Source organism: Artemia franciscana, chromosome 14, assembly GCF_032884065.1.
Source record: "Artemia franciscana chromosome 14, ASM3288406v1, whole genome shotgun sequence".
In the NCBI taxonomy this organism is placed as follows: domain Eukaryota; kingdom Metazoa; phylum Arthropoda; class Branchiopoda; order Anostraca; family Artemiidae; genus Artemia; species Artemia franciscana.
The window spans coordinates 26,357,944-26,383,065 of NC_088876.1; the positions used below are offsets into that span (position 1 = coordinate 26,357,944).

Consider the following 25,122-nt stretch of genomic DNA (forward strand, 5'->3'; position numbering starts at 1 on the left):
CCTACCACTTGGTATACCTCTTAACACCTACTCTAATTCTAAAAGCTATAGGCCTAGGCTAGTTTTAATCTTTACAAATTTGCTAATCAAAAAATCACCACATAGGCTATTTAGCCTACCAGGTAGACTAGACTATGTGCAAAAATATCAAGTAAGGTTTTATATTCATGGACTATTCAGGAAGCTAAGAAATTAACTTGCTTCTATATTCAGAATTGTATCCTGAATCCAAATTTAACATGCATTTGCATTGGAAATGAACTTTAATCACCTCTATAGCCTACATACCAATGCAGGGTATATAGGCTATTTTCATATTAGGGGGGGGGGGAGATAAACCTTAAACTTACCTCTATAGTCAGAATTGCATCCTAAATCCAAATTTAATATTCTTTTGCATCAGAAATTAGCTCTAGCCCCACTTCCCCAGTGTACAAATATATAGCCTACCTTGAATTGGAATAATGTTCAAGCTATGTAGGCCTTGACCTAGGCTATTTTCTTTTATGTGGGCTATTTACTTTTATACAAACCTAGGCTAAGCTTGAGTAAAAATTTTGAATTTTCACAAAACAGGATTTTAGCTGGGTAAAATAGGCTATAGCTTGCCAATTTTAATTTCAAAAGTTTAAATAGGCTAGCTAATATAGGCTTAAGTAAGTTCATTATCTTCCTCCTATACACATACTAAGTCTTTGTCATGCTAAATGAACTCAGAAAAGTAAACTTGATCATAAATAATGCTTAAGACTAGAAATAGCCTAACGTACTTGTTTCCAGTGCCAGTCTATTTAGCCTAGCAATGAAGAGCCATTTTGATTGTCTATAGTTTGACCACTTCAAAGTAATACCAATTCACACCTGAAGCTGAATAACTAAATCAGAATATAAAAGGTAAAAGAAAACAAAAAACCTTGGACCAAGCAAAAAATATTAGAATTTTGAGGAATTACCAAGAATTTCCTGTTTTAGAGTATTTAGACCACCACTTCAATAATATTTAAATCTATTTAGTTGACATTTTCAGGCGCTAAATTTTAAAATCGCTTGAGTTAAAATTTAGCTATTAATTGGCAAATATATGTTGTTTTAAAAAATTATAAAGAAAACGGATGGCTTAAGTTGGAGAGAAATGATTCAAATTATGATTACACCAAATTAGCATGGTTGGTGCTGCTTCCCAAAGAATATATGGCTATATGCCGAGGAACTTACCAGGAGGAGTGGTAATTTCCTTTCAATTATAGGTTAGAGTAGTTGCGGGGTCGAATATCAGTAAAAAAGCAATAGGCCTAAGTTTTCCTAATCAAAATAGGCTAAAGAGGGTGAAATTCTAGTATAGAATTATAGATGACGAGTTATCTTGGAGAGAATCAGAGTTAAGACATATTTCATATTTCTATGACTTATGCTATAAGAAGACAGAAAATATTCTATGGCATGGCCTTTTAGGGACTAAATATTAAATTATGAAAGGACTAGCCTACAAGTCTAGTACCATTTGGTGTAAAATTCTAGTTAATTGACTTCTTGCTATCTCAGAAAGGGTTTAGGTTAGTAAAATGAAACTTTCAGGGATGAATCTACAGACCAAAGTATGTCCTGGGAAGGTATTTTGAAGCAACTACCTCCACTCCTTCTACCTCTACAGGGCCCTGACCTTTGATGACCTTTAAAAATATGTGTGTTATAAAAGTGAAACTTTGCAAAATAAATCTTCTGCTTAATTGAAGTACAACAAAATTGTTTTCAGCTTCATAACTTTGCTCAATTCCATTTTATAAGGTTTTAAAGATATACAAATACATTTCCTAAATTTTGAAAGAAAACATTGAAATGGCTCAAAATTCTACTCAAATAACAGGAATTGCATTTTTCAGAACTAAAGGCAGAGAAAAAGCAACGAGTAACTGAAAATTAAGGTAAACTGTTGTTTTGTCAAAATTTCAATAGATATGACCTGTCATGTAGGCAAATTTCAGGGCCCTCTAGACGGAAAAGGAGTGGAGGTGGGTACTTTAAAATACCTTCCCAGGACATACTTTAGCCTGTAGACCTACCCATGAAAGTTTCATTTTCCTAACCTAAACCATTTCCAAGATAGCAAGAAGTCAATTAACTAGAATTTTACCCCATTTGGTCCTTCATATAAAACTGTTTGTAGATGTAGAGCTTGCTATCCTATTGTGGTAACTTTATCTGCACCTCCTTCCAGTAGCCTATAGGCCTATCATTGAAAGCATGCTAAACCATTATAAAGTTGTAAGTGACACTTAGAAGTGAAGGAAGCTTTTTTTTGTGAGAACTAGTTCCTGGAAAGATTGAAAATAATTGGACCCAAGTGCTGAAAATCATATAGCCTATCTGATTTTGAAGATGGAGAAGTAGGCCTACACTACTTAACAATTTTGGGAAAACTTAAAAAAAATCTCTATAAGAAGGATTTTAAGAGCAAGTAAAGTAATAATAGTCATTATTTTGGTTTTCTAGGAAGCAAATTTCTTAGTATGATGATACTTTTCAAAATTAGAGATCTGTAGGTAAAGTTTTAAGAGAGGGACAGTGCAATTTTAGGAAAGGGAGAGGAAGTATCAATCAAATTTTCACATAGAGATTAATAATTATGAAGAGCTATAGTTATCACACCCCTTTAGTCCTGTTTCATAGAATATAATCTAGTATTTGACTCTGCCAATAGAAGTGCTTTATAAAAGGTCCTCTCCTTGTATGTTATGCCTACAGTAGACTCTCTTTGTGTATTATACCAGATTAATACATATAAGTGATTAGAACTGTGTACAAGAATAACATTGATAAGTAGCTAGTTTGGTATTAAAACAGAAGTTAAGTAGGGCTGTGCTCTATTTTCATTTTTATGGATCATTGTGGTAAATCTTGTCCTAAGGATCAAAGCAAAGGCTAAAGAAGAGCACAAAGTCACTAAGACTAGGGATAAGTGAAGGTTAAGAGGTGATGTTTGATAGTAATAATATTGATCAAGTAGATATATTATGTAAGTTGTATTATCCGTAATGATGGTTGGTAAAGCAGTTATGTTAAAAGTAGTATAGCCATAGCTCAGGGTATTTTTTACACTTGAAAGAAGTTTAGAAGAATATAAAGATGTGTTAGTGAACCAAGATTAACTCATTAGAAGCTACAGTGATGACAATGGTCAAGCATGGTTCTGAAGTGATACAGAAACACAGGAAGATATGCTAGATGGTTTCCAGAGAAATAGTTTATGGATTGTTATTTGTATCTATCTGACCAAAATTATTTCACACAGTACCACACTAAGCTGAGGAAAAAATTAATACAGATAGGAATAAGCAGTTTGCCTCAGTGTTTTCTAAGGATGACCTCCAGTCAGCCCTCCCACCAGCAGAACAGGCTCACACTGCCTTCCCAATGTTACACTCACCAATCACAGTCAAAGAAGTAACCAAAAGCTTAAGGAGCTTGATGCCAATAAATCAACTGGACATGATGGTCTGAGCCCACAACTGCTGAAGGAACTAAGCCCTGCTATTTCAACGCCCCTGGTAAAATTATTTAACTTGTTGCTAACACAAGGGAAGCTTCCAAGGGATTGGAAGAAGGCAATAGTCATCCCAATTCATAAGAAGGGTAGCAAAACCTCAGCAGCAAACTATAGACCTATCAGCCTTACCTGTGTGGCATGCAAGGTCATGGAGAGAATTGTGAACAAACACATCATTAACCATCTTGAGGCTAACTCACTCATCAGCAGCAGCCAGCATGGTTTTTGTTCTAAGAGATCAGTGGATACAAACCTTCTTGAGTCTTACAGTCTTGTAACTGACCTAATAGAAAAAGGAGTACCAGTGGATATAATCCTGCTGGATCTAGCCAAAGCTTTTGACAAGGTTTGTCACTGCTACCTCATTCACAGGCTATGCACCCTGTCTCTTAGTCCAAAAGTTATCAGTTGGATCAAGGATTTTCTGAGGGACAGAACAGAGCAAGTGAAAGTAACCAATGGACCAAATAGTTACACACTCTCTGATGAAGTCAATGTCACCAGTGGGGTCCCCCAGGGCAGTGTTCTAGGCCCTACCCTGTTCAATATATACGTAAATGAGCTAGCCCTTATCGCCAGTTACAAAACCACTCTCTATGCAGATGATTCAAAACTTAAAGGTCCTGCCAATACCCCTTCTGCCTGCCAATCCCTCCAAAATGATCTCAACCACATATGCTCCTGGGTCAAAAGATGGCTGCTGGAATTCAATGCTGAAAAATGCAAGGTCATACACTTTGGACACAGCAACCCCAGCAACAATACCTAATGACCCAAAACCCTGGATGTCACCACATACTGGAGCATGTTCAGGAGGAGAGAGACCTTGGAGTTATTGTAGACTCCCAGTTGAAATTCAGCTCCCACTCACAGAAGATCTCAGCCAATGCTAGCAGAGCCCTAGGTATCATTAAACACGGCATTACCAGCAGAAGTAGACATGTAATCACCAAGCTCTACAAAGGACTGGTAAGACCATGTTTGGAGGTGGGGACCATCCTGGCCACCCCTCAATTCAAAAAGGATAAGGTAGTGCTTGATCCAACATAGGGCCACTAAGCTGATTGCCGGTATGGAAATAAACCCTACAATGAACAGCTGAAGGAGCTCAACCTCCCCTCTTTAGTCTACAGGCGGAAACATGGGGATATGATCCAGGCACATAAACTCCTCTCCACCAATCAAGAAAATGAGCTCCTGGAGATTGACCCCTCCCACATAACTCGAGGACACCCAAAACAAATCTGCAAAATTCATGCAAAGACTGGACCAAGATGCAGCTTCTTCTCAAACCGGATTGTGAACCTCTGGAACAACCTCAAGGAGAACACTGTTTCTGCTGAATCAACAGATGTATTTAAATGCCGTCTGGATGCTGAGTGGAGTGACAAACCATGGAGATTTGACTGGGATGCACCAGAATTTAATCAACCACATATGCAACTGTCATCACAAGGAGTCAGCAGGATCAAAAGTCCTTATTTCACTCAAAGATGTGATTTAAGGTAATTTAAGGAAGTGTTGTGTAACAGATTGCCAAAGGTTTTCTTTGTTGGCCAATTACAACTATCTAGGTCCAATGAAAAGGTAGGTTGTCCCTGAATGGGGTAGGAGGGTGCTGTAAAGAGATATCAGAACTTACTAAAAGGATGCAAAGAGAGACACTTTGAATTGGTTGGATAGAGGAGGGTTTGCACAACTGTATTGGTCCCAGGTAGCTTGGCACTGCAGTGAGTTCTTAGTAGTAGTGGTGGTATTGGAACAGAAGATATATTTTGTAAGCTTTTACTTTATAACACAAATATTGCCAAAAGTTAGTGCTCTCTATAGTAGGAGTGGGGATAGCTGCTTCAACATATTTTATTGGAAAATCATTAAGGCTCTGGATACATTCATGATAGGTCTTCTTTCTTTTTAGAATTGCTAAGTAGGCTCATTACAACCTTATCTCACTTCACATGAAATTTAAGGTGTTTTTTTCAAAGTAATGTTAATTTATTTTTAACTCACTAAAATACAAGACAAGTAGAGTAAGTAAAAGATAATGAAAGAAAATAACACAACTATACAATAGACAAACATACACGACACCACCATAACTCAATTAACCAAAGAACCTCTAAAAGATAACACAACTATAAAACAGAAACAGGCGAAACTACTACTACTTATAATAACTCACTGCAGCACCAAACAGCCTCAGGCAAACGCAGCTACGCACGTTCCTCCTCCAACCTGATCTATTTAAAGCCTCCCTCTTTACACCCTCCCAGGAAGTCCCCATTTCCTTTAAGTCTTTATTTATGATATCCTCCCAACCCAGACAAGGATGACCTGTTTTCAGTGTAGCCTCAGGTGGTTGGCCAAAAAGGACAATCTTTAGTAATCTGTCATCCTTCATACATAGAATGTGGCCAAGCCATCTCAACCTTTCTTTCATTATAGCCCTAGAAAATGGGATTGAACAACATTTTTCATACAACCTACTGTTTGAAATATGGTCAGTCAGCCAGGTACCCAGAACAATCTGTAGGCAATTTCTCTGGAAAACATCTAGTAAATTTTCATCTGCTTTTTGGAGCACCCATGCTTCAGAGCCATATTTGACCACTGTCATCACTGTAGCTTCCAATATTCTAATCTTGGTTTGCAGACTTATCTTTCTATTCTTCCAAACTTTTTTTTTAGCTAAGAAAAAACACCCTGAGCCTTAGCTATTCTACTTTTAACATCTTCACTGCTCCCACCATCTTTACTAATAATACTACCAAGGTAAGTGAAGCTTAATCTTTTCATTACCTAATGTCACCTGTTCATCTTCACTTATTCCTAGCCTTAGTGACTTATTTTTCTTAACATTAATTTTCAAGCCTATTCTAGCACCCTCAACTCACAAAACCTCTAAAAATTCATTCATTTTGCTCACACTTTCATCCAATATGCTTAAATCATCAGCATAATCTAAGTCCAGGAGTATTTTTCCTCCCCATTTGATTCTTTGGTCTCCAATTGCCTTTCCTGTGCTCATTAAAACAAAGTCCATCAAAATGATCCATATAAAGGGGGATAGAACACAACCCTGCTTAACTCCTGATTTAGTACAAAACCAGTTGCTAACCTCATTTCCTACCTTAACCACAGCAGTATTATTCTTGTACATAGCACAAGTCACTTTAATGTATTTTTCTGGTATACCATATAACAATAAGACCTTTGTTAACGCTCTTCTATCAACAGAATTGAAAGCTTGCTCATAATTGATAAAACTGAGCACCAAAGGTGTTTGACAACAAAGGGACTTCTCAATTATTAACCTAAGAGTGAAAACTTGGTTGACACATCCTCTACCTTTTCTAAAACCACATTGTTCTTCCCTTAAAACTTTGTCTACAGCATCTCTCAGTCTAAAAGTATCATATTACTTAGTAAATTGCTACCTACAGAGACCAGACTATTGCCTCAGTAATTACAACACTCACTTTTGTCACCTTTCTTATGCAGTGGTTTAATTAAGGTTAGTTTAAAACAGGTGAAAACTAACAAATAAAGAAACAAACCAAGGGACAGAAGGGGCCCAGGGAAAAAACATAATACTTTTCCAATTTTGAGCCTAACTCCTGCAAAGAAGTAAAATGTCAGAAGCCCCAAAATATTAAATTATTTTCTTGTTCCTTTAAAACTGGGGTACATAAAGCAGAAACTTACAATAGCAGAAATATAATATATGCAATTCAGAACTTACCCTTTTTTCAGGATCAATGAAATACAGTATTGAATGGTCACAAAAGCTACTATATAGCAATGCAAGCACTTTTTGAGAATAATAACCGCTGTTAACTATTATTTTACCATCCCACATTAAGTTTTTCTTTAACATCCTGTAAAATATTGGTCTTAAAGTTAATAAATTCAAACAAATATGAATGCCTAACTACTACAATTCAGAGACATAGTGGACTGAGAAGCTAGAACATGGAAGACAAATGGGTATAGACTTTGCATTAAAGACTAGGTACTCATACTTATCAATTATTCAATGACAGACTAACACTTTAAAAATGTTTTGGAATAGATGACACAGAATTTGAGAGGCTAGATCCAGAATGGCTTAAAGAAGTATATCACCCACATATGCAATATAAGAGACATATTCCCATACAAATTAGATAAAAATTAGAATGAAACTTTAACCAAACATTTGAATTATTAGCCTATGCCAAAACTGAAGAATCCAAAAAACAGAAATGTTGCTCCAGAACTGACAAGGGAAAACACAACTTGAGCATGAGAAGCACTGTCAAAAGCTTTAGATACGTCCAGGGCACAACAATGGACCTCATAGTCACTGGCTTCAGCCTTCAAAAAGATAAGGTAAAACACTGGTCATGCTGACAACCAATATGCTGCCTGAATCCAAACTGATTTTGACTGTTCTCTATAATTTCTGTCACAAAAGGTAACAAAACATACTCAAAAACTTTGCTAACATTACTGGCCACAGTTATGGGTCTATAGGAATCACAACTTAAAGGGTCCTTTCCAATCTTTTGCACCAAGGTTACTGCACCACTCAAAAAGGAGTCACTAGAGAGGATGCCAATTACATTTGGAAAATGGGCTGCTGGTGGAACATTAAATCTTGCAAGTCCATTCAAAGGTGAGAGACAGCAATACTATCCTGTTCAACAGATATTGATTTAAGTTGTTTAATACTTTTAAGCACTTGTTTACAGGAAACTCAGATTATATGCTTCTGCTTCAGCCTAAAGGGAACTAGATCACTAAGGAGATACAAGAAACAAGAGTGCACAGCAAGAGTGACAGTGAAAATGCTAGAATAGTGCTCAATCCAAGAAGCCACAGGAATAACATCACTAGAAGTAGAGGGCTCCAGCTTAGAGGAATTGATCAATTGTCTCTATTGAGATGCAGTTGTGGAAAATTCAGAGCCATTATACTAAGCAGATACTGTTTGAATTCTTCTTTGGTCTTCTTTATAGTATCAAAAACATGGCCTACATTTGGGCAACTACAGGCAATCCAAATACAAAGCCAGAACTCTGCTCTATTTTTAATACCTTTTAATTTGGGTATATCTTTCCAAATAAAACTATGATTTTTTGAACAAACTCTGGCACAAGGGATGGCAGCAGTTTCTGCTCGTTTCAAACAGGCAACAACTTGAAGGTAATGTGTGGTTAACAGGGAGTGAGCATTTGGTAAATAAACACTAGTGCACAGCAAGCTGAACAGAATTTCAATAGTTGAGAGAAGAGCAGCAAGGGTAATTTACATAATGGAAGGTCAATTTTCCTCTATTCACTTTTATAACACCACTTCTTATCAAGCTTGCTGCCAGCTACAGGCAACTGGGACTGTGAAAAAAGAAATGGAGATGCTTAAGGATATCAGGAGATGGACATAATCATGCTCACACTTGTCCACATGTACATCCAAGGAAGACACTGTAGCAGAGCACACACAATGGTTAATGTTTTACAGAGTTCTACTGTTATTCATTTATGTGTATCTATCATCTTTTGGGACAATACAGAAACCAGCAGATATTGACTCTAAAATAAGTTCAGCACAGCTTGACTTATTGCACAAATCACAGTTGAAGTTGCCCATTAGAACCCAATTGTATCCATGACTTTTATTATTTTTGATAAGACTGTTGGTGGAGGAGCACACAGTTGCAAATTTTGTCAGTGAATACAGTGAAATCTGTTTATGAGGAAAGTAAACGTTCACCAATACAGGATTACTAATTCTAATAGCCAAAAAGTTATCAGCCAAGTGGTACAATACAGGAGTGAGGGACAAGGATTGTTTAACTAGCCATGTAAGATTGTGATTGTCACATTTTCGGAGTAAATTGATGCCAACTTGTGGTAGAAGATGCTGTTGGAGAAACAAGACATCAAGATAGTTCAATTTTTGGCTAATTGAATGATCTTTGTCCTTTGTGCCATTGATCTTGAATGAACATGTGGTTAAGTCAATATTGGCAGTCATTTTTTTGCCTTTTGGCTCTTGAGAACATCTTGAATGGCACAACACTTAAGACTGAAAGCAAAATGAGTATCCCCTCACGTAGCACACTTTGGGATGCCTTGGCAGGGAGTGTCTTTTGTAGGCACATGAGAGCCAGCACATCTAGGACATTTTATAGCTTGGTTGCATTTTTGCTACTAGGTGATGCAGCGATTGGCATTTGTGGCAGCAATGGAGTGTCCATATATATTCAAAAATTCAGAATATTTTATATCCCATGTTTAAGCCCATTCAGCAAGCATTGGAGAGTGCAATAGCATCTTGGGAAGACACTTTCACTGAAGTTGAGTTGCCAATCCTGTTTGTATCAACAACGCCATTGCAACTATTAAACAGCTCTATTTCACAGGCATTATCTACATCTTTCACAATTCAAAAGAATTTGTATTCTTTAAGTCTGGCATCACAGTTAGTTAGCATGCTTGAAGTAGCATCACAAAAATCTTTTGATGTAGTAGAGTCAATCCAAAAAGAAAAGTTCATTACCCAAGGCTTTGACACTATGAATATCTTCAGGACGTAAGATTTTGGTGATTGCATCCTTATGCTTAATTGGGTTGTCCATATTGGGATTTCGGTATGATGATAGTAGCTTAATTTTCAATGGGTTTCCTAGAACTGTAATTTGGGAGCAGCAGATAATTGAGATCATAGACAATGACCTTTTCTTTAATGAACTTTAATGTAATCGAATTTTGATATTTTGGACCCAAAGCTGAGAAAACACCTCAGATGGAATAAGTGGTATATCAGTAGGTGAAATTATTACAAAAGTTGGAACCAGAGAATCACCATTACTGTCATATCTACAGAATATGTCAATTGTGTCCTTTAAGAGTGTATAAGAAGCATTTCACCAACTCTCCCATTATGTTAATAATTGTTGCTAACTAGAGGACACACCATGAGGCTGTACTGCAAACAAGCCAACACCAGACTATAGAACAACTTCTTCCCAAATAGAGTTGTAGGGCTCTGGAACTCCCTATGTAAAGGAAGAATCTCAGCCCCTAGTGTGGAGGCCTTCAAGGGAGCTGTGGACAAAAATTAGTCATCCAAGGCATGGCTTCAAGAATGGAGTTTCAGCCAATGCATTGGCTGAACATCTTCACTAACCAGTACCTAAAGGATAATTTCTTATTTATTTATTTATTTATTATTACGAATAGCGGTAAGCATTAATGCTTGTCGCAAAAACACAAAAACACAAAATCATAATACTAATCTAAAGTAAAGTTATTTGCTGGACAATTTGATTTAAGGACAATTGCACCCCCTCCTACCAAGACCAAACATGGCCCTAGGCCATATATGGAATGCTTTATCTATGTCTTTTACAGTTCCAAAGAATTTGTATTCTTTAAGTCTGGTATTACAGTTAGTTTGCATGCTAGAAGTATTGCCACAAAAATATTTGCTATGTAGAGTCAATCCCAATGAAAAGTTTATTGCCCAAAAGCTTTGACGCTATGAATAGCCTTGTGACCTCAGATTTTGGTAATTGCATCGTTATGCTCAATTGGATTGTCTAAATCAATTTGGATTTTCGAAATGACAATTGTAGCTTAATTTTCAATGGGATTCTTAGAACTGTAATTTGGGAGCAGTGGATAATTCAACACAAGCTGAGAAAAGCCTCAGCTTGAATAAGTGGTATTTCTGTAGGTGAAATAATTACAGAAGTTGGAACCAGAGAATCACTACTACGGTCACATCTACAAAATATATCAATTGTGTCCTTTAAGTGTCTAAGAAGCATTTTCACCAATCCTGCTATTATTGTTAATAATTGTTGCTAACTAGAGGACACACCATGAGGCTGTACTGCAAACAAGCCAACGCCAGACTACCAAACAACTTCTTTTCAAATAGAATTGTAGGGCTCTGGAACTCCCTAAGTAAAGGAAGAATCTCAGCCCCTAGTGGAGAGGCCTTCAAGGGAGTCGTGGACAGATATTGGTCGTCAAGCCATGGCTTCCCAAATGGGATGCTGCCAATGCATTGGCTTAACATCTTCACTAACCAGCACCTTCAAGATTATTCCTTATTTGCTGGACAATGCCATTTAAGGACATTTGCATCCCCTCCTACCAAGACCAAACAACCCTAGGCCATATATGGAACTAAAAGATAATATTATGATATTGCAAGTATTTATTAATAATATGCAGACAGTTTCAACTTATCAGATTTTTTTAATGTTTCTTCCTGTTTGAATTGCCATTTTTTAGTCCTCCATTTTTGTTGTTATTATTTTTTTTTATTCTGTTTCTTTCAAAATTTATCAACTTTTTGAAATTATTGTAAATAATGTTGTATTCATAATTTTATTGTTTTTACTTGTGTCAATGCTGCAGAAACCCCATTTAGACAAAGAGCCTATGATGTACTATGGATATTTGGAAAGTAAGTTCCTTTTTGAAATTAAAAAATGAACAAGCATGGATAGAACAAAGAAGTTTATTGCAATAAAATTTACTACCCTTAAACTAGTTTTGAAATGGCTCCTGTGATTTTCTTGGCATTTGTCAGGATATTGTATGAGTTTTGTATACCCTCTTTATAGAATGCTACTGCCTGTGTAGTTAACCCTGAGGCATCATGCTCTTTCAGCTTAATTGTTGCTGTGCTGCTGACCACAAGGAAAGGCTATAGATAGAAGAACAAATGAAAGTCATTGCAAGTAAGGTCAAGTCTGTATGGTTGATGGTTATGAGCATCCCAGTCATCCTGTAGAACTTTTTTTTGTTGCAATTGCAGTTTGTGGTTGAGAGTGAACAATGAAATCAAAGCAACTTACTTTCCAAACGCACAATTTATTACTATATTCAAATAATTGAAAAATGTATTAATGTGGCTATATGTGGGAGTATCAGTAGAGGGGGGGGGGGCACATTGTCAGTAAAGCAATTATGATATTATGAAAAAGCATAGAATAAGGAATCAAATGTTGCTCATTTTATTTAATGAAAGTTTTTTTCTATACAACTGGTCAAATACTTAAAGTTTATCCTTTATCTTGGTTTCCTATATAAAGACTCCTTAGATGGAAACACTACAATAATAAATAATTGCTACTATTAAATTCCCCATTCAAGAGTCTTTCAAAATGTTTAATCATGACAATTGCTCCCCCTCTCTTTCTCTGTCTTAATAGGTCTGATATGGACATACAAAAACTAAAGCGCTATGATAATAACATTCTCACTTAGTGATATGTAGAAAATTTTAAATAATCACATTTTTAGCTGTTTTGGTCTTAATCCACAGTTTGTGGTTTTAAGATAATATGGTTAACTTGTCCAATGGTTTCATAATAACATTATGCTATATACGAGGTAATAAAACTTGTTTTTATTGTTAACAGAAACGAGATCACTGTTACAGGCATCGAATAATAGATATTATCTGGTGCTAGGCCTATCTGGAAGGTAGGTTTTTGCAAGCTAAAAGAAGAATTGGATGCTAAAATGCAAAAGAAGTTCCATAGCCAATTGAATTATTCATAGAGATTTAATATAAAATTCATAAATTATGACAAATAAAAATAAAACTTGTCAAATTTTTCTCATTTAAAAGATAATTACTAACAACTCCTCTAGTTTTTTTGTATTCTTCATGTAAGTTTGTTTTATAACTTCTAAGTGTTTGATTTGACATGATGGCTATTTTCAGGTGGAATACACAAAACTACTGAAGCTGAAAGTAATAGCTGGACATAACTTAGCAAGGAAAGATATATTTGGTGCAAGGTATGGTTTTCCTCTTTTCTTTGTAATTAGCCACTTTTAAAATTCACAAAAAAAATGTTGTGGTGGTAATGTCACTTTATTGATATATAATGTCACGTGTAAAGTGACATTTCACAGCTTTGCAATAAAAATCAAGTGTTCTAATAAACATTTTGCTTTTCTTGACAGGGGTCTGATGCTTTAAAATGTGTTTTTTAGGTCCAAATTTTCCTCACAGCTCCTTTCATCAATCTTGAAGGGTTTCTTTGTTTGCTTAATCATGTAATGTAAACGGTGTAATTCTTCCCGAATCACCCTAATGTCATGCTAATTTATAGAGATGGGATATAAATTCCTGAGATATATTGAAGAACTCTCTTCCCTGTGGAAATCATAGGGAGATTAAATCAAAATAGCAAATAATCATACTTCTGATTTTTCAAATGCTATTTTTCTGCTGCAGATAGGGGTGTAAATTCACAGAAGCTAAGGGAGCAGGGGAAGGTTTACCAGTTTTTAAACTAAGATACAAAAAGATACTTTTTAAAATTGGGAAAGGGGGGCCTTTTTCTGCATGAAGTTACAAAAAAGGTATTTTTTGTAATCCAGGGAGGTCGCTTTCTTGTCCCCCTTTTTCGCACCCCTGGCTGCAGACTTAAAAAAATTAAATATGTCCTCTACTCCATTGTTTCTCGACTGCCTTGGTTTATGGATGTTTTTCCACATCCACTTGTAAATTAACAATGTTCTGGCAGCTATTGCAAACAAAAGTGTTAGCTAACAAAACTTCTTAGCTAACAACTCTCAGAAATGTATTGACTGATAAAGCTCAAGCTGAAAAAGAAGATGAAACATAGTCTACTAGGCTGTCCTATCTCTGAATGTATTTAGTCAGGGAGCCACTCAACGAAAATGTGTCGGGTAGGTGATCAGTGAGCAGCAGAAGGTTTGACAACGGAATATGGGGTAATCGATAGCGCTGATCACGAAAATGGGCGTTATATACTCGGCCGGGGGGTGCTTGACCCCGAAAATTGAAAATTTCGCGTTTTTTTTACTATTAAATCACGTTTCGGAAGAATTTCCACAATGATCGCCAAATCTTTCGTAACTGATGCCAGAAGTGACGAGTACAGTAGGGACCATCGCGAATGACCTTGAAACTTGCAATTTTAATTTTTTTTATTCGCGCTGGAAAAGATTTCACGCCTAGATTCAGCTGGTAGCGGATAGTTTTATTATCTCAGACAGGAAGATTGCCACTATACTCAACAATGACCTTGATTACAACTCTCTTTCATTCCTAATCAGAACTATTAGTAAACTTGACAAGATTATTTTTCAATAAGCTTGAATAAACAAAAAAAAAGATTACTATACTAACACCTGCTACGGATTTCGTGAACGGCACTTGTTGCTACAAAAGTTAAAAAGTAGCTCAGCATATCAATTTAGCCATCAAGCATATCAAACTCGTCCATAAAACACTTCCCACCACAGCCACAAAGTAAATCGCAAGGTCTATTTCCAGCACATGAACATTTTTTTGTACAGCGCTTGCACGAGCAGTACTAGGGGACCACACCTTCTGGAAATGCCTGAAGGGTAGACACAACTGGCCTAACCCCACCGTCTTGAAACATCCAGCCAAATTGCAGGGGATCCAGAAACTGTGGCTTTGCTCGATTTGCTTGCAAAAAATTGTCCAACTGCAGGTACACGCGCTTAGCATGACACTCAAAGGCAGCGTCAGATGGTGGCAAATACTTAAGCTCCCGCTTTCGAGGGTACAAATGCACTCTTAATTCATTAAGAGAGGTAAAGTGGTCTGGGTCTTTTCCGTATGAGGCAACAACGACCTTTTTGCAAATCACACTGAATTTTTCTAGAACCGCAGGGTCGAGCTTTGACTTCTGTATCTCTTGGACAAGCAAAGCAATCGGTTTCTCCAATCCCCATTTCTCGACAGCCTTGGCCACCCCTCGTTTTCCTTTAGAAAACATGAAGCCCACGGTATCACACCCTGAAAGCGTATGAAGAAGGCAGATGGAGTGAACAAAATCGTTCGGTAAATTGCTGCAAAGCCGATGTATAGGCACTAAATAGCTGTGGAACCTGACATAAACTTTCCGCTTTTCACAATTTGGGTGGTTCCCAAGGAATAACTTGTAGTGATATAGCAAGATGACAACTATGTCTGTGTCATTCGCATCGACCAAAACGACATCGAAACCCCTCTCCAAACAGTCCAACATGTGTAACACAACTCTTGTATCGGCCTCTTCATGGGTACAGCTCAAACGCTCTTCAAAGTTTGTATCAGCATTTCCACTTCTGTTGAGCATCACCACTCTCATCCGGTCTCGAAAGCCTCCTGAGAGGTACACAGTGAACCCTGCTTGCAGCAGGTGAACTGAGTTTTCAAACTCACCGAATAGAAGCTCAATCAGTCTTGCCTTTGTCTTGGAATTTGAGAGCAACGAGTTCCAGTCATCTAGGTCTGAGTGTCTACCTAGAGCTACCGGAGACCTGTTTGAACATCCTCGCTGCTCATGGCAACCACCGCAATCCTTTAGGCAGATCACCTTGCCTTCTTCGTCGGAATATCCAAAAATCCCATCATATCTATATGCAAGGACGTGCAGCTCCTTAACGTTGCTGTTGAAAGACACAAGCGTAGAAAATGTCCGTTTTCCATAGCTCTCAACGGTTTCCGATGGATTTGGTGGATGGCTTCTGAGGTAGGGCATCAAGTCTACCACCCTTGAGTGAGTCGACTCACTGCTAATCTCGAGGTTAACGGGCCACTCGCTCAAGCTGATTTTTGTTTTCAAATACTCCAGAAGAGCTGACTTTGTTCCTGTCCGAAGCACAACCATTCCAGATATGGCACTTCTCTGGAATATAGAAGGTGCATATGGAAGAAGCTCATGGGAAAGCAAATTCTTTAGATGGTGAAGTCCTCTTTCGCCTGTAAAGTCAACACTCACCAATACCCTTTTGACAGTTTGAAGTTCAACATTGGTAAGGCTATTTACAGCACTAGAAGTATTGGTTGCTTTTTTCTGTTTCACCTTCTCATTATTCATGACCTTTACTTTGCTAAAGGCACCTTTTTCACCGTCCAAGTAGCGATCAACCGCTCTGATTCCAACAGATCGCACACTGAGGAGACTGTCAGCTATCTCACTATCAACTGTCTCAAGCGTATAAATATTCAGCATATCTTCGTCAGTGGATCGAAAGGGATTGAGCCTGGTTTCCAGAACAGACTTCACTTTATCAACAGCCATTTGTTGCCGCAGAACGAAGGAAGGGTGATCTTCGTGGTGAGAGGAGTCAAACTCAGTCCGGGGAACAATGCGTAGCATCTCAGTGAATGTAGACGAGACTGAGGCACAGAACGGAAGAGTTAAAGTCCACTTCACCAGTGCCAACTCATTCATGGTAATACCCGTCATTCCACCTTCCGTTTTTGAATCTAAATTAATGGTAGATTCTACAGCATGGTCTGGGGATATGCAGTTGAATTTTGCATTCCTCCTCTTAACATTGAACAGTCCACTGTGGAATGCCTGATCTACTTCTTGAGGTAAGCCCTGCATCTCAGCCAGGTACTCAATCAAGCAAGTGCCATACTTATAGTGACCACATGCAACTAAATAAGGAAGCATTTTGCTAGCTCCTTCAAGATGGACATCCCAGTCACCAGATCTGTCACTGTACAAAAACTGCCACAAAACCAGTACCATTTCTTTGTACTGCTTCCAGAACTTGTGGGTTTTTGAGCGTGCACGAGAAGTCTCGAACCTTTCTAACCACGGGGACAATGCGGTAAGTTTTTCCTTTAGACAGTTCAAGTTCTCATCACCCTCTCTTGAGATCTTCAGGTTTTGCAGTAAATCTCCCATTTCTTCAAAGATAGTGATGCACGATGAATCGTCTGATTCTGCGCAAAAATCTTCGAAAGCTTCCCAGTACAGAATGGATATTGCCTCGAGGACTAACGTATGAGCAGCGAGAGCTTTATAGTACGGTTTACCACTCATCACTTTCTTTGCGGTTCCTTCCAACAGAATTCCAGCCTCGTAAATCACTTCTTCTAGACCCGAGCACTTCATTATATGACCGATGGCACCCATGAAGTTCATAAAAAAAAATGAAGACCGCCCATTCTGAGGACAACATCAGAATATGCTTCAGGATTTCTGACTCTCAGAGCATGAACGATTTCATATACGGCCTGGTCACATGTGCCGACGGTGTAACTGAGTCCCAGTTCTCTGGCAGTTTTCTGGAAAGACTTAATGACTTCTTCCACGACTGCTGGGTTCGAGGGAGAGTGGGGAACCACTGGCAGGTATCCGATTCTGGTAACAGGAATATCAGCCTTACAGCCATACACTGCTGAGAAACACTTGAAACCAAAATATGGCTGAGATTCTGCCGAGTCACTTGATACATTAATGAGCTGCATCGGCAAAACTCTACAAAGAAGCCAGATCGTGAAAAAGTCTGAAACGGGAACTTTCTGGTCACCTGACAAACCAATGAGATCGCTGCGTTTATCGGTCGCCTCTATTTTTCTCTTGAGGTACATCTTCCCAAACTTTCCAGGCTGAATCAGATTTGGAGACGACAGGGAAGGGTTTCTGTTCCAACTTTTCTTCAAAGAACACGCTTTCTTTAGTGGGCCGTCCGTGTTTGGTTGCATAATGATGCTTGTCGTAAAAATTGGGTCAATCCGCTTTTCTGTCAATAGTTCAAAAACGAGAAGAGTTAGAGAATTTCTGGATTAGTCATTTTGTAGGACAATAAATTTCCTACCGAAGCCATTAAAAAAAAATACACCTCAGTCAGGCAAATTTTCAAGATGGATCAAGATTAATCCAAAAGAGAGATAAATTGTGTTAACTTTTTCGTCGAAATTTTGTGATTACAACTGAACGGCAAAAGATAAAAATATTTTGAAAAGAGAATATGATTCTTTATTTAATTACCTTCGATCTGAGGTATAGCTGAACAATTTTGGAGTAACCTGTAATTTTTTATCGATTTTAATATAATTTTTGCCAGTTAAGATGGATTTTTAGGGAATTTGAAGAAATGTGGATGTCGCACCCATTTGTCGACTATATAACGCCGATTTTCGTTTTCAGCATGGTCGATTGCATTAGATTGCACACTCAAACCTTCTGCTGCTTGCTGATCACCTCAATCCTTAAATATCAACATTTCTCTCCTGTGGCTCCCTGACTAATTTGTAAAAAAGCAACAAATGATTTGCCAACTTTAAAAATATTAGCAGTCATGTATTTGATGAGTATTTAATTATAGAGAAACTAGTTATACTGGTTTTACAACATTGTTAGTTTTGAATAATGTGCTTTAAATTTTCTGATAACAGTTCTTTTTGGCAGAGGAATTTACTAGCAGTACTAGCTAACAATTTTTTTATTTGCCGTGTGTTTTTACGATTGTTAGTCAAATTTTTAGCAGATAGTTCTTGTTAGGATGGTAAAAAGCGAAAAAATGGCAGTCTTGAGACCACTGCAAATTACTATGACAAAAGTCAGGCATGCTACATTCAATTGGCATGTTAAACCAGGGACTTACACAAAGGGCAGGGGGGCGAGAATAAAATCTGAATTCAGCCGAGAGAAAGTAATACTAAGATAAGATTAACTTATTACCCACTTAGAGAATGGTTAAAACACTTGAAAAAGCCTCATCTTTTTATATGCTCCTTTTTTGCTCTGTGTGCCATTGTCTCGACCCCTGGAAGCCTCAGTTGTTGATATGTCAGTACAGTAAAATTTTTCTCACTAACATAACTCAAGACTACATTACGTTTTGTAATCTTGCAGAGCAAGCCTTTTTTTCTGTAACATCGGTAGTACACTCTATCTCTACTAATTTCTGTTTTGACTTGAATGTCTAGTTTTCTACTCTAACTTAATGACCTACACAGGCAACCCCTATGTTCCTTTTGCCATTGTTTAAACCTTAATTAGATCCAGCCTTTGTTGAGTTTTTAGTTATCAAACAGTTCGTGGTAACGAACTGTAGTAAGGAGCGACCCGGCTCAATAGTAACCAAAACTCTAAAAAATGGAATTTTGATACCAATACCTACATCAAAAGAATCGCATTTTAATGCTGATTTTGAATATATAAGTTTCATCAAGTTTAGTCTTACCCATCAAAAGTTACGAGCCTGAGAAAATTTGCGTAATTTTAGAAAATAGGGGGAAACGCCCCCTAGAAGTCATAGAATCTTGACGAAAATCACACCATCAGATTCAACGTATCAGAGAACCCTACTGTAGATGTTTCAAGCTCCTATCTACAAAAATGTGGAATTTTGTATTTTTTGCCAGAAGGCAGATCACGGATGCGTGTTTATTTATTTTTTTTTTTTTTTTATTATTTATTTTTTTTTTCCAGGGGTGATCGTATCGACCCAGTTGTCCTAGAATGTTGCAAGAGGGCTCATTCTAACGGAAATGAAAAGTTCTAGTGCCCTTTTTAAGTGACCAAAAAAATTGGAGGGCACCTAGGCCCCCTCCCACGCTAATTATTTTCCCAAAGTCAACGGATCAAAATTCTGAGATAGCCATTTTATTCAGCGTAGTCGAAGAACCTTATAACTATGTCTTTGGGGACAACTTACTCCCCCACAGTCCCCGTGGGAGGGGCAACAAGTTACAAACTTTGACCAGTGCTTACATATAGCAATGGTTATTGGGAAGTGTACAGGCGTTTTCAGGAGGATTTTTTTGGTTGGGGGAGGGGTTGAGAAGAGGGGGATATGCTGGGGGAACTTTCCATCGATAATTTGTCATGGGGGAAGAAAATCTCCATGAAGGGAGCGCAGAATTTACTAGCATTATTAAAAAAAAAAAAACAATGAAAAAATAAATATGAAAAAGTTCTTTCAGCTGGAAGTAAGGAGCAGCATTAAAACTTAAAACGAACAGAAATTATTACCTATTTGAGGGGCTCACCTCCTCCTAATACCTCGCTCTTTACACTAAAGTATTTTTAGTAATTTCAACTATTTATTCTACAGCTGTTGTGATTCTGGGGTCATTCTTAATGAATTGGGACAAAATTTAAGCTTTAGTGTAAAGAGCGAGGATCTGACAAGGGGGCGAGCCCCCTCATATATGTTATAAAAATATGAGAATACAAAAGTTCTTTACGTAAGCTAATTTATAAGCTACGTAAATCTTTTACTAATAAAAATATTCGTAAAAAATTAAAAATTCTAGTTGCCTTTTTAACTAACCAAAAAATCGGAGGGCAACTAGGCTTCCTCCCCCGCTCTTTTTTTCTCAAAATCATTTGATCAAAATTATGAGAAAGCCATTTAGTCAAAAAAAAAAAAACGCAAATTTTGTTTTAATTATTCCTCTGCGGAGAGCCAAAATCAAAACATGCATTGATTCAAAAACGTTCAGAAATTAAATAAAAAAAACAAGTTTTTTTAACTGAAAGTAAGGAGCGACATTAAAACTTAAAACGACCAGAAATTACTTCGTATATGAAAGAGGCTGCTTTCTCATCAACGCCCCGCTCTTTACGCTAAAGTTTTTTACTGTTTTAAAAAGAAGAATTGAGAGAAAGAGTCAAACTTTAGCGTAAAGAGCGGGGCGTTGATGAGGAAGTAGCCTCTTTCATATACGAAGTAATTTCTGGTCGTTTTAAGTTTTAATGTCGCTCCTTACTTTCAGTTAAAAAAACTTGTTTTTTTTATTTAATAGCAATAGAAGGCAAAAGTATGACTGAAGGAATGTTAATAATTCTGATTATGATTAATCCTTGAACTGAGATGTATATTCATAACTCAAAATGATGGAATATAAAACTTGTCTTAGCATTTAGCTTATGACTTTATTGATGTTGGCCTTATTATAGTCACACTTGAATTGAACATTTGCACATTATGCCATTTGTAATGTCGCTTGTTGAACATTGCTCAACTTTCGAGTCTAAAATTTGTGATTTGACAATCAGAATAATGAGTTAGGGCACCGTTGTTTTTTGTTGGAACTAGAACATATGGAAGCATGGAACTTACTTATTTAGATCCTCTTACGCCTAGTGGTGTATAAAGTAGTAAAGTTTGACAACCTTGAGCCAGAGACCACAGCTAATTGAGGAACGATTGTAGAACTGCCTCACCCTCAAGGGAACTCCCAATAGTGATCTGTTGTCCACCACTCCTCTGGAGGGATCCAGCTCCAAACGTCAGAGGGAAGTTGTTTGTTCTACTTGAGTCATGATTGACTTAATTTGACTTGATTTATTGACAAAATTAAAAAACAATACATACACTTATTCCCATACTGCCAACATGCCAGAGGCTATAAACAGTCAATACCAGAATTTGAGAAATCAATCATTTGATAAAAACATCGCAAAATATTTGACCTATCATCAAAGAAGCTTTTTCCACTGACATTAAGCAGAAAAGCTAAACAAAAACTAAACAACAAAAATGTAAACATTTTTTTCATTTACTCAATAAATAACTTATTGAGAACGAGATTATAAAAAAGATAATAAAAAAGTAATTTTTTTCAGAACGAGATTAGTGAAATCGACTCTTGTATATACTATATATACAAGTATTGGCAATATACAAGTATTGACATATGAAAAAAATAAATCACTTCACAGGATTCTTGTATCAAACGGGACACATACCTTATTGACAGAACAATTAATAAAAAAACTAAACAAACAACTATAATCTACTGAATAAGATATTTTTAAATTATTTTTTTGAATGTACTAAGCGAAACTGATTCTTTTATATAGTAGGGCAATATGTTCTGCACCTTTACACCAACTTGTCGTAATGATAGTGTGCACCTCTATGTCTGTGGTGAATTTTCTGATGTGATTGAATTATTTTCAGATGAGGTTTTTGGGTATGAACGATATTCTGATGCTATTTGAAACATATTAAGTTGCCTTAGTCCAAGTGGTGCTAAAGAATGAATATACGAGTAAACTAAACTTGCAACTTATAACGAGCACACTTGCAGCTTAAAACGAGCATAAATATTTAGAAACATTTAGAACTTTTGCCAGGCGGAATGAATCACTTATAGATTATTTATATGAAAATAGTTTTTTACTGTCTGATTTTTTATTACTTGGATTTTGTATCTATTATAGTTAAACGAATTAGATCCAAGAGGGCATCCATACTCTAAATATGAAGAAACGAGAGTATAATATAAAGTTCTAGGTATTTCATTAGAAATAAAAAGCTTCAGTCTATTTAGAATACCCTCGGGAAATTTGAATGGAAAATGCCCTCATATGATCTGTTCATGTAATTATTTCTTCAGTAATCATTCCCAAATACGTTCATGCATTACCTTTTCAAATTGTTATAGAATACTGGTAAAATTGAAATGGATCTTCAGTTATTAATCTGGAATTTATCTCCACTCTTATGTATAGGTATTATATTACCTTTTTTCAGTTATTCGGGAACAATTCCTTTATTTTGTTGCAAGAGCTTGGTTTTGTCTCTTTTTTTTCTGGCACCCAATTTCAGTTTATTCCTAGAAAGTGGTTAGGGTCAAACCTCTGTGGTTTAACGGAAAGGGTGGACTTTCTACCCATTTCTGTTCGTGATTTCAGCTGAGTATAGCATTTGTTTTTTCGCACTTGGGATTGCGGTAGAGAAATGATATCAGATGTGCCTCTTAAACTTTAAAAGTTCTCTTATTGCTAAAGAAATTAGAGTTTATCCTTCGCTCCTTTCTAAGTGATGTCATTAGAAATTTGGCCTACGGCAAAAAAGTCAACTTTTGAACTAGGACAGATAGATTTTTTTTGCGACGGCAGTCAATAGCTCTTGATGAGTTGATCAAAGTGTATGTCATGCATTTTTTGGTAGAAAAATTCCTTCATGAGATATACTAGTTTGAAAGCTTAAAGGGGTTGACAATAGGTCGATAACAATTGTGAGACATATTGGGGAGTTTTAAGCAACAATCGGTAGTTAGCTCATAATCATCTTTGGTAATGAGGGGCCTGTTACTTTTGCTAGCTGGTGTACCTATGGTAAGACCAATTTCGTTTCTGTGGTAAGACATGTTCTGTGAAACTTTAGGCTGGCAGCCTTTATTTTTTCCCTACGTTTGGATGTGTGAATGAGAATTTGTTTCATTTTTATCCGAGCATGAAGAGCTATCTGAGTTGCGGAATGAATGTTTTGGAAGATTGTTTGGGGAATGCTGGTTAATTGAGCGGATGGATGGGTGGAATGTATGTCTATTAAACAGTTGTGTAAGTTTCTTTGCTTAGGGATTAAACATAGGGAATCAGGTTTGAGCAGATTGCTTCTGACGATTTTTAGGATTTGAGTTTTATTATGATTGGTGTTTGTCAGTTGAAATGTTGACCCTTGGTATGTTTCTTTTTTGTCTTTTTGTTATTGTTTTCCTGTTTTTTTTTCTTATTTTGATTTATATTATTTATAGTTGTAATTTGTTCCTGAGCTTTGTTTGTAGACTGTATTCTGTTTGGCTATGGCCCGCAGGCTTTTTGCAATAAATCGTATATTATGACTGTTGTAACAGGCTCAGCTTCAACTTCAGATAGTACTTACTAGACCTCCAAACATTATTTGAATGCTGCACCTGTATATACAATTCAAAGCCTAATCTCTCTTTTGCAACTACCATTTTAAGTTAATGTGCTACCCAGATGTTTTAGTTTGCTAATTCTCTCAATTTCAGTATCCACGAGTTTAATATTTGCTGTAAATGAAGTGATAAAAGTGTTAAATATCGTCTTCGTTCTGCTCACCTTGATCTTCAGGCCTATTTTTGACGCTTTTGAAGCATACTCCTCAATGTTCTTCTGAATATCTTCTGTGGAATGAGCAACAAGTGCTATCTCATCGTTAAAGTTATAAAGTCGTCTCTGAGTCATCGCAGTCATAAAGTCGTCTCTGAGGGTTTAATTGAACCCTATCACACAAGTTTCGAGATCTCAAAACGAAGTTTTTGGTTATGGCTAATAACATTAGGAATTGAAGATATCCTTACCTCACTCAAGGCTCAACAGTAAACCACTTTGTCTGTCCGCATTAACTCTGTATTGTCTGTAACTGTCTTGGTCATCTTTAAAACTTTTTCAGGCATTCCGTAAAACCAAAGAATATTGCACATTGCCGCGCTTTAGACTGAATCAGAATATTTCAAATATCTATGAAGGCCAAGATGAAATGTACCTGTCATGCGTTTGATTGTTCAAGTACTACTCGAAGGGTGAAGATATGGTTGCAGTGTGTTGATTTGATCGAAAACCATGTTTTTCAGTTTTTAGCTCGAATTTGACTTGTTCTTGAATTCTATTTAATATTACATTAGTGCCAATCTTCAAGAGTGGTATTCCTCTCCATTATCATAAACTGCCTATTTTCCTTTCTTTAAAGCTTAGGCAATCACACCTTTTTCATCTTCAGTACTCCGTATGTTTATCAGTAGCTTGAAAAATAATTTTCTGATAGCCTTTCTGCCTTATCTAAGTAGCTCAGGTAGGATTTCGTTTGGGTCTGATGCTTTCCGTTCTTTAAGGACTCAACAGCACTAACTTCATCATGAAGAGTTGAACCTGAATGTACATTAAGATTAAAAAGTTAATTGAACATAAGATTGGTATATCAGGGATTTCAAAAGGTTCTTGGGAGATAGGTTGCTTAGGAATACCATTAAAGTTCTGTCTCCAATTTTGTCATTTTTTCGTCACTGGTCGTAAG

At 36.8% G+C, this 25,122-nt stretch overlaps 1 protein-coding gene across 2 annotated transcripts in view; it reads left to right on the forward strand.

Annotated features, from left to right (window-relative positions):
- The first annotated feature begins 1,065 nt into the window (after positions 1-1,065).
- The window catches only part of LOC136035508 (E3 ubiquitin-protein ligase NEDD4-like), a 102,810-nt gene continuing 78,753 nt past the window's right edge, over positions 1,066-25,122 (forward strand). Inside the window, exons 1-2 of one of the 2 annotated variants that reach the window (XM_065717344.1) lie at positions 1,066-1,226; positions 13,277-13,353. In XM_065717344.1, coding sequence (XP_065573416.1) covers positions 1,164-1,226; positions 13,277-13,353 — 140 coding nt within the window. In that variant the 5' untranslated portion in view covers positions 1,066-1,163. The remainder of the gene's footprint in view (positions 1,227-13,276; positions 13,354-25,122) is intronic. The other variant, XM_065717345.1, reaches the window with a different exon arrangement.